The sequence below is a fragment of the Petromyzon marinus genome, chromosome 9 (assembly GCF_048934315.1).
Source record: "Petromyzon marinus isolate PM22_M1 ecotype Great Lakes invasive population chromosome 9, UKy_Petmar_22M1.pri1.0, whole genome shotgun sequence".
Lineage (NCBI taxonomy): Eukaryota > Metazoa > Chordata > Hyperoartia > Petromyzontiformes > Petromyzontidae > Petromyzon > Petromyzon marinus.
The window spans coordinates 5,703,773-5,714,203 of NC_133675.1; the positions used below are offsets into that span (position 1 = coordinate 5,703,773).

At 47.8% G+C, this 10,431-nt stretch overlaps 1 protein-coding gene across 6 annotated transcripts in view; it reads left to right on the forward strand.

The window, feature by feature from the left end:
• LOC116940652 (uncharacterized) overlaps positions 1-10,431 on the forward strand; it is a 49,416-nt gene that overhangs the window by 35,606 nt on the left and 3,379 nt on the right. For 4 of the 6 annotated variants that reach the window (XM_032950765.2, XM_032950767.2, XM_032950766.2 and 1 more), the window contains 17 exons: positions 361-441; positions 1,013-1,048; positions 1,176-1,268; positions 2,152-2,238; positions 2,945-3,004; positions 3,541-3,591; positions 3,917-4,021; positions 5,307-5,375; positions 5,973-6,017; positions 6,183-6,224; positions 6,636-6,776; positions 6,924-6,983; positions 7,952-8,029; positions 8,999-9,085; positions 9,295-9,393; positions 9,530-9,565; positions 9,913-9,957. In XM_032950765.2, the coding sequence (XP_032806656.1) occupies positions 361-441; positions 1,013-1,048; positions 1,176-1,268; positions 2,152-2,238; positions 2,945-3,004; positions 3,541-3,591; positions 3,917-4,021; positions 5,307-5,375; positions 5,973-6,017; positions 6,183-6,224; positions 6,636-6,776; positions 6,924-6,983; positions 7,952-8,029; positions 8,999-9,085; positions 9,295-9,393; positions 9,530-9,565; positions 9,913-9,957 (1,215 nt within the window). The remainder of the gene's footprint in view (positions 1-360; positions 442-1,012; positions 1,049-1,175; positions 1,269-2,151; positions 2,239-2,944; positions 3,005-3,540; positions 3,592-3,916; positions 4,022-5,306; positions 5,376-5,972; positions 6,018-6,182; positions 6,225-6,635; positions 6,777-6,923; positions 6,984-7,951; positions 8,030-8,998; positions 9,086-9,294; positions 9,394-9,529; positions 9,566-9,912; positions 9,958-10,431) is intronic. The other 2 variants (XM_032950770.2, XM_032950769.2) reach the window with 2 other exon arrangements.

Sequence of the window (10,431 nt, forward strand, 5' to 3'; positions counted from 1 at the left end):
GCCCTCTGCTGCCAGCAATGTTATTCCGCAGCAGCTTACAGCAACAACCTGTTGTGTCCATGGTGGTCACACATCCAAGCAACTATCCAGGCTCCCAAGCTCTGGCACGGCCGGGCACCATTCGGGGTGGTTTTTAAAACCGACAGAGCTCGATGTTTAATGGATTTTGAAAACCATGAGAGTAAAAAAAAAAAGCCACCGTGATTTTTCATGCATCCATTCATTCGTCGATTTATTAATTAATTCGTCAGTTCGTTAATGAATTCACCACTGCATTCACTAATTCCTTCAACAATTCATTAAATAATTCATTTATTCATTCATCCGTGGTGATGGTTGACGTAACCCTTTTTTGTGCAGACGGCTCGCAGACCTTTGCTGTCCCCGGCCCCCCTGGTGCCCCTGGCCCCCCTGGCCAGCCCGGAGTTCAGGGAGTCCCAGGTGCCGTCGTTACGCCTTCATATATTTCTTTATCCGCTGTTTATCTAACTTTTTTTTTTATATTGTCACGTACACGCACCTGAATATGGCGTTCAGTTTTACGCCTGGGCGCCTGTCTTTCCAATGAACGTGTTTGTTGGAACAAGTGCTGTCAATCCGATGAGAGGGAGGGGTGGGGGGAAAAGTCTATATGGTTGATACATATTCATACACACTTTCAGAAACATATCCTACTCGCAAACAGGATTCAAATGTATGAATCGTTGAATATATTTTGTTGAATAAATGGGTTTAGGACAAGTTTACGTTTTTAAGTTCAATCATTTACGCGCAATGGGATTGCATCTCGTTACACAGTTAGTATAATTAGGGGACACCCGCATATACAATGCACACTGCACAGTACAATTACACGAGTAGTGGCTGTTGAAGATCCACAAAAACGATAAGTTGCTGAACTTGTACGAACACATTTGGAATGAAATAATCTCTGTTATTTCTCCTTTGTATTATTGGACACTCAGTGAATGAGTTTCCTATTTCAGTGTTTCTCTTTTCCTTTCCCCCACAGGCATTTTGGGACCTTCAGGAAGTGCAGGCATCCCAGGTAGGAATGAACTTCCGCAATCAACCTCGCTGGATTTGCAAAGTACACACATTCGTACACTCCTCTGCAGTCGACCCCAAATTGCTTCACTCTCCGCTTTGACCTGACTTGAACTGCATCCCTGCAGGAGAGAAGGGAGAGAGAGGAGACCGAGGACCCAAGGGAGACCAGGGAGAGCCAGGGGACAGGGGCCCGCCTGGACGAGCCAGACCGACCGATGGTGAAGATTGAAGATGCCCTCGCATGCCTATGACTTGCACTGCGCAGTCAGCATAGTGTCCGACGTCCGTAACTGGCTTTGTGGGATCAGAAACCCAAGGCAGCTACATAGGCGGCAATGTGGCTAATAGTTGATGTGGTGGCCTAGCCCTTTCTCTAAACCTTCTGATCACCTTGCAAGAGGGTGCACAGGGTCATTGCTATCGGAGCACGTGGTCTGACTCGATCACTGAACCCGTTGGGTCTGTCGGTTCATCACGTGCTCTGCTCGCGGAAACGTTGCGCCCTGTTGCTTTTGGACATTAGTTCTAAAACGTTTCTTACTGTCCATCATGATTATGATTTCATTCAGAAATTTGTCGTGAAACTCCACAAATCCGCACTCCTCTTATCTGCGATGGCCTACAATTTGTGGCGCCCCCACGGTTCGCGAGAATTCCTCTATTCTGCGGGGGGCATAACTCCTAAAATTTGCCATTTTGCACGGACAAGAGGAGTTTGTCGGTTAAAAACTCCTCCCGTTCGTGATAAAATAGCAAACTTTAGCGATATTGTTCGTACGGGGTGGGGGCAAAGATGAGTATATACACATGTGTATTCAGTATAATATACGGCATATACATAGACTGTATTTATACATATATACACATGTAAATATATAGCTCCTAAAATCTGCCACGTTTTCATAGATTGGAGGAGTCGTGTCGCTTAAACGTCCTCTCCTTCACGGTGGAGAGGAGTTTTTTTTTTTTTAATCGGTAACCAGAGGAGTTTCACTTCTTTCACTCGTTCAAACTTAAAGGCATGTATAACGTTACAGCCACGCAAAGAATAACTTTCACCCGCTTATGTGCAGCCAATGGAGATGTTCCTCGATCCCACAGAGGTGCAAGGCATCCCGGGACCCCCGGGACTTCCCGGACCCCCTGGCCCTGCTGGGCCTCAAGGCAGAGATGGGTTATCGGGCTCAGGTGACACCTGCGGAGCACTGCATTCAAAACATTCGACCGCTCTCCTCCCGTGCACCGCGAGTCTCCTGGTTTAGTCGCCGCGAGGCGTTGCTCCAATCTTTGGCGTGGTAGCACGCGTTGCACGGACGATGCAGTCGCAGCCGTTGTTTGCAGGAGGGATGTGACGGTGGAGAAAGTCCTCCGCCGTGTGACATTCTCCCTGTGCAAACCGGTCTCTGACACACACACACACACGGGGGGGGCGATGCGCTGCTCAAGTTCATCGTGGGAGTATTCGTCTAGTGCCGTCATGCCGACGGCACTGTCGGTGTAACATTGGTGGGTTTGCGGAGGGGTTGGGGACACACGGAGAAAAAAATTATGATTGCGCTCATGATTGACGCGTCGAATCGTGCGCGTGAGAATAATTTTGCTTCGATTCGTGTGTATGGTTTTGCCACTTGTAGAGCGTGGTCCAGATGTCTTGTGATCCCCAATTAATTGACCCCTAACTTTTTTTTTCTATTGTATATTCATTTTTGTTTTGCATAAACGTTACTTAAAAATATGAAGTTTTAGATAATTAAATGTGGGTAAACAAGACATCTCGACCACCCTGTACATCGAACAAATTCATACCACACTAGTATATGATCTGTAATCGTTACTTCCATAATTCTTTCAGCCACTTCGGAGGGACGTTGTGTGACGCTTCGCTGTGTTGCAGGATCAGATGTTCAGGGGCCACGCGGATCACCAGGCCCTCCGGGCCCCCCAGGTCCTCCAGGTGACACTTGATTTTGTTGCGCTGCTTCGCAATAAAATACAATCACTCTTGAAATCATTATTGCGTATGCCTAAGATACCAAACATCACAACACTTTGCGCAGTTAGCTCTCCATTATCCTGTGGGCAGATTATCCGGGGGTGAGGATGAACCCCCACTTGTATAATAAGAAACGTTTTTACGCGCGGTCGGTTCTATTATCAGCTGCTCATCGCTTTGTCGAGGGTCATTGTTTGTGAACATTTCCACGGGGGACGGCGTACACTTGGGCGAGTAAAGACGATCACTTTTAAGAAGCGACAAACACAGACGATGCATCCTACATCTTCACCCCCTTTGCACGTAGGTGACCAATGCTTGGTTTTTTTTTTTGCATTATCTGTGTTTTGTTGAAATCTGCACTATCCCGGGCTATCCTGGGTAAAACACAAACGGCATGGGGGACCAAACCTTGTCCTTTGGTCCCGGTTACCCTGGTGAATGAAGGGTTGACCGCGTTCATAAAAAACCCTACGTGTACCATTTATCACCTTCAGGTGCGGGCTCAGTTGGCCCTCCCGGATTGATAGGACCACCTGGACCCAAGGGTAAGCTTGAACCACTCTCATGTTGACTCATCAGCGCATTTGAACATTTGGGGGGAAAAAACGCACGCCGCAATTTGGGCTGCGCGAGATCAGCCTCGTCAGCATGCATTTTGTTTACCGATCAATTCCTTTAGCTAAAGACGTACGGAGTCCAATCACTCGCGCGAGACTGCTCGATAGGACAATCCAGAGCAGAGATGGAGCTATGAATCGAGCTCGTGTTGATTGTGATATGGGAAGGCCTTCAACAGTGGACTGCTCGTGGTTGATGATGATGATGATAATGATCTCGAGTTAATTACAAGAGTGTTCTCCTGCCCGTTAGGCGACTACGTCACTGGACCACCAGGGCCGATGGGGCCTCCAGGAAATGACGGGAAACCTGGGGAGCAGGGGCTGCCCGGTCTCCCAGGTTCAGTCGGCAATCCTGGTCAGTCCCGCATCTCCCCCAGCAGTGCCGGGAGTCACTGTCGTTCCTACGAGTTTGTTCCTGGCAACACTAGAATATCAACAAAATATGAAAATGATCAAATACCTTCTTGCTCACACTCACAACGATTCCTAAAGGCACTGGTGACTAAACTGCTGTCATGGCGCGGACCTCTAACCTCCGATGAGCACAGTTGGCTACGTACGGTGCGAAAGAAGTTCAGCATACACACACACAAACTGGGCATGCACTTTCAAAATTTTGCCGGCATTTTGCATGTTTGTCGATGTATGAAGCAAATCACCACAGTGAAGGTGTAACACACAGTCCGGTCCATCATGAGGGCATTGTCCCAATTCGTAGCCGCGTCGTTGTTAGAAGGTGACGTTACGTCTTTGGGCAGCGACACTGAGTTCAATTAAAGTTGTTGGTGTTAGCATTCCTGGTTTGCCACGGGGTCACCCCTGCCTACCTTTGTGAAATATTTACTACAGGGGTCGACCTGCCCAGTCCTCTTCGGTCTCAGGACCAGATGCTGTTTGAGATTCCCAGCATCAATAGTCACTTTGGCATCGAGTTACCTAGGTATGGCATTTACAAGCCTTTGGAATGCCTTAGGATTTCAGCTGAAATCATTGACGGGACATTTGAGACATTCAAAGTTCATTTGAAAGAACACAGGAGCTCTTGCCGCGATGTAAGAGAAGCTAACCTAAAGAATTTCCCCCCGCCATAAATGGCTACAAAAACTATAACAACAAGGGCGGCAAGGTCGTAACAGCCATTCTGCTCAAGCAGCCTACAGCTTATTATTGATAAACCAACCGCTCACTAATTCACTGCTCACTTGCAATCGGTCATCTTCCTTTTATTCTTCTAACACAAATACTACGACTACAGTGGTTACTGTTCCCATGAACTTCAATCGTTGATTCCTCCACCTATGTTGAGGACTCAGTCTTCTTCTTCTTTGTATGGCTGACGTGAGGACCCCGTGTACCGCACTGACTGGTTCATCTCTTCGCCGCTGTGCTCTGCCAGCGCACTGCAGGTCTCAACACTTCTCTTTCCGCTTCTACCCTCCTGCTGTTTGACGCATTAAACTCTCAGCCATTGTCCCTTTTAGTCGTGCCGTCTGTTGCTGGCTGCTCGGAATTTTTGAACCTCCAGCCCTGTGCTAGGCAACTTTGACAGAATAAAAAAAGGATTTTGCCGCGCATTCCCTTGGCGTGCTCGCTGTCGCTGGGGGTTGTGTAAACTGCGAGCCGTTCGATTGTGTGCACAGGTAACGTGGGTCAAGGGCCACCAGGAGAGCCCGGTCCACCCGGAATCCCAGGCTTTGCTGGACCACCAGGTGGGCAGGTTGGCACGGAGACATCACCGCCGCGATTCGCCACGTGGCCTGACCTGATGAGGACACGAGTCAACAGCACCGTCTTGCACCAAAAACTCTACTGTGGCAGCGGCAGAAAGAGTGCCGCTCATGCAATTTACTCTTCGGAGCCACAGTCACACGCGAAAGTGGCGATGCCGTTGTCAGCATCATCTTCGGTCATGTGGAACAAAAAACAAACTCGATAGACACAGAGACTCTGCTACCCGGCTTGGAGCAGTGTGGCAACCTTGTAGCCCAATTCTCTCTTATTTCAGAAGCTATGCAACTTAGGGACTGGTGAGTACGTGTAGATGAGTCCCACGTGGAATTTAATCTTAACCTCAGGTCATAACGATTCAGTGAACCGTGAAGGGGGTAGATCGTTACATGCCTCTTCTTCGTGATGGTCCACACAACGCTGACATGCTTGTATAAACAGAATATGTTAATCTCTCCGTGTCCGGCTGAAACTAATTCACGACACAATAAGTCCACAGTTTGCAAAAAAATATGTGGGGGTGGGGGGAGAGTGGAGGAAATTAAACCACGAGCCTAAAATGTCTCTTAATTCTTCAGGACTGGATGGGCCATTGGGTCCACCTGGGCCAAAAGGAGATATTGGTGAGCGAATCATTTTGTATTTGCATTGCACTTATCCCATATACGTCCCGCAGTCAGAGTTCCTCGACTGTCGAGCCATCAGAGCATTCTGAGATTCTCTACATCACCGCAATTGATGAAGGATTTCCGTTGCTCACAACTGTTGCTGGGTTTGTGTGATTTCAGGCGACACTGGATATCCAGGCCAGCCAGGAGAACCAAGCCGAGGTGAGAACATCACCTTTTGCTTCCTGAATACTCAATATTTTAATACTCACCACGTTCTTGACATTATAAGGTGCTCCAGAAAATAAAATGCGCCATACACTTTGTGGTAATTTTGTGTTTTATAATTGGGAGAACACTGTAGGATGGAGAGCCGTCTCCTGGTGATGGTCTTCTTTCCTCTGTGCGGTGATGTATTTATATTGAGAACCATATTGTGAAAAAAAAAATTCTGATAAACTAGATGAAAGCACGTCTTCTGGAAGGCAATGTATTCTCCAGGTTATAAGACATACCCCCAACATTTGCTTTAAATTACAGGGGGGAAAGAGTGCTTCTTATAATCTGGAGAATACAGTGCATGCAGTGATTTTTATTCTCTTTTCTGGTTTTCTTTTTTACACAACCCCACAGAGCCAGGCCCACCTGGGTCTCCTGGTCAGCCAGGCTACCCAGGAGATCCCGGCCCACCCGGGGAATACGGCGCCACTGGCCAACCTGGCGAACCCGGCCCTATGGGCCCACCTGGAAGCCCTGGAACACCGGGCGAGAAAGGCAAGCCTCCCGCCATAATTCCACAAGATTCTGCAGATCGCTGACACCTATGGGAGTTTTTTTTTGTTTAATTATCCTTTTTAAAAGTGTGTCTTTATGACCTTTGAAGGCGAGCTCACACATTTTTTTGTCGACTTCATCTTCCAGGCGAAGGCGGAGAACCCGGCGTGCCCGGAGCTCCAGGAATCCCAGGGCGGGCTGGTGCTCGTGAGTCCGCGACTGCTGTTTCGCCTGCGTGTCAAACACACGCGTCGGAAAATTTGAATGATTAAAAGTTTGCCATAGCTCTGGGATTTGTTTTCGAGGTTTGACCACATCACGTTCGGTGTGATGGCCCAACGTTTTGTTCCACGTGCTGTGGGAGCTTCTTCGGGAGTTGAATGGAATTCCAAATGTAAGAGCTATACAACCACGAAAGCCTGCAGAGTAGAATTAAAAGCTCAGATCAAAGATTCCTGTCTATCTCGCTTTTCCCTTCTGGCAGTTGCGGTTGACGATGAGACTGGCAAACTTCTTCCACTCGTTCCTTACTCTCGTCATGTCGATCGCTCCTTGTAGGCCTATCTTTTTCTCTTTTAAGTCCCCCTCCTTCCTGCCACCAATCCAACTTTTGAGTGCACAACCTCTACATCTTATGTATGTTGAACTTCTATCACACTGTACATAACCGACCGTGCTAATTGGAGGTGTGAGGGAAGGACAACAAACTAAACACAAAAAAAGTTTTAGAGAAACGAGATGGAGTTAATCCCTAGTAATACGATCACCGTCCATTTTGGACAATAACAGACTATTCATAACAGACGCATTGATTCTGCAAACGGGCGATTAAATTCGAGTGCGACCTGAAGGTGTGGTGGCCCAACTTGGGCCCAACTGGTTGACCTCCGTGGAAACCGGTGTGCGGTTTTAGACGCTCCTTGATTGTGGATGAAGACCGAATGCTTCGTATGCAAGGAGGGGGGGAATGGAGTTCCAGACGGATAGAGCGAGACTGCGGAGATGCATCAGTCGGTTGGTCGGTCGTAGCCCCTAATTTGGAGTCGATGAGTGGGGTTGAGCGAGGGATGCGGTATAAACGAAGCGGTGATTTTCGGAGGGAAAGTTACATCCGATATTCGGCCATGTATTTCTTTGCAGTGTGCCGATATCGCGAAACGTTTTCTCTCGCGCAGAGAATGGACCAGGGCGTGGTGGCGGTGTTGTGGGAATTCCTGGGCCACCAGGACCTCCTGGCGCACCGGGACCAGCAGGTGTGTGTGTGTGTGTGTCAACGCACGCACTCTCCACTCAGTATGCGTACGCCTGATCTCGAGTCATTAAGACTGTCAACCCGCGCCAGAACAAGGCAGAGTTTTATTCGATTTCATTGCACGTTACCTGTCACGTGGAGCCGCCGTGGTGTAATGGTTGGCACGCCGGTTCAATTCCATAGTTTGGCGTGGCAGTTGAAGCAATGAAAGTGTTTTTTTAATGAACCCTTCACCTCTCCGCACTCCGCCTGTGCCCAGCCTGCAATGTAAATGGGTTCGCCACAGTTCATCGATCGGCAGGTCACGTGTGGTGGGGTAAAGTGTGGGTACGGCCACCTCTTCCAACACGTTTTGTCGACGTGGAAGACCAAGCAATTGCAGGGCTGCCCCTTTACCACAAATAAAATGGAACAAACTGAAAAGTGCACAAAGATGCGTGAAGAGATGTATGCTTGGAATTATGTTGCGTAATGCAATTAGGAACATTGATTAGCCAGATATCTTTTTGATTGGTAAGCAAAGTGGGTTTGGGCAGGAGACACGTCATAGCGAGAAGGGGTGATGGCCTACGATCGGCACGAACGACAGTGCGACAGCCAAGGATAGGAAACACTCCGGAGAAGTTGCCCCACTGCAGATACGGAGCGATGAAATCCGCTCGTGTGTGGGTGCTTGCGTGGATTGAAACTACGCAGGACTCACGAGAGACGGCCTTTATCCGGCAGTGGATTGATCATGGCTGATGATCATGATTGACCCAGTGTTGTAACAACACTTGGTTATATTTCTTTCGTGACGGCAGGGATTCATATTCTTTGGATTTTTTGGTAAAGTCACGTAGATAGGTTCCTGATGACGAACGCTTGTGTTGTGATCGAAATGTCGTAGTTTTTTTAAATTTTCTTTGAACCTATCTACGTGACTTTACCGAAAGACCCAAAGAATATGAATTTGGTTATATTTCTTCAGGAGGGCCTCCAGGACCATTGGGTGCTCCAGGGCTCCCTGGCCCTGCAGGGTCTCCAGGTGTACCTGGTTCCACCCTCCCTATCGGAGGTGGGTGAAGTAGAAAATGTGGGAGGGGGGGGGGTGTCAACATTTGCAAAGCATCAAACAATCTCATCTAAAGTATGTATCTGTATATGCTTAGGTTGACACTTCATAATACTTCATTAATATTTGTGCAAAGCCAAAGTTGTATATTGAAACATTTTAACGACCCCCCCCCCGCCCGCCCGCCCGCCCGCCCCCCAACAAAAATCCAGCCTTTGCGAGGTTTGTAGGGCCACCTGGGCCACCTGGGCCACCTGGGCCACCTGGGGAGAGATCAGAAGATGGCGGTTTTGGCTTGAAGGGACAGAAAGGTAAACTGCCCCGGCTTCTCGTGTCCATCCATGCGCTGCCACCACTTCCAGAGTGGAATGTGAAGTTTTCAATGTTTACAGTGCCCTTTAAGGTTTTCTGAGAGTGTGTGACTAAGATGGCCTCTTGTCCATGCAGGGGAGCCGGGCATTCCAGGTGCAGCAGGAGTTCCCGGTACGTGAACCAGCAACGCTTATGTGCACTGAGAGCACTCTCAGTGGTGAATAAGTGAATCTCCGGCCTTACCGTTGGGTGTTTTAACCGATAATGGGCTCGCAGAATTTCTCATGAAATTAAATTAATGTGTTGTGCATACCACGTCAAGTTAAGTTTTTGTCTCTTTCCCTATTGGCTCTCTAGACCGACGTTCATCGCAGCATGTTAATACAAGTGAAATTTGGACCAATTTTGCCCCGTTTTGAGGCACATTGGTCATAAATTGTGCAAAACAAATCCTTTTTGGTTGAAAAAAATTATTTGGAACGTAAGTTTTTTTTGAAAGCATGCAATTTCTTGTCTAGGGGCAACTGGTCAAGAGGGACCTGCAGGACCCAAAGGAGACAGAGGTGATTATTTATTTAGATGACTTGCACAGGGTTCTGTATGTCTCCATCCTTGAAAGAAAATATTCATAAACATCAGTGCGAGTTGGGCTTTGGGATCTTGCAAACCCTCCTTTTCACCCTAATTCATCTGTGTGTTATCCACAATGGAGGTTGTGTGGATTTTATCGCGTAAATATGAATATCGTTAAACCTGACACAGCCAATCAGTAAAGTGTGTCAAGTAAACATAACATGCCTAATCGTTACGAGATCAGCACACTGGTGTGTTGGAAAGTAAACCCACAACATTTACAATTTGAGTACGACTTTTCGCTGGTAATTACAACCAGCTTCATCAGGCGATAGCCAGAATTGTTTACGTAACAAACCTTACTGTTTGGCCGTCGGGTGGTGGCAGGTTTAATGATATATTTCATATTTACGTGATCTAACCCAAAAAAAACCTCTTATGGATGTTGATCGTGAAAGCGCATG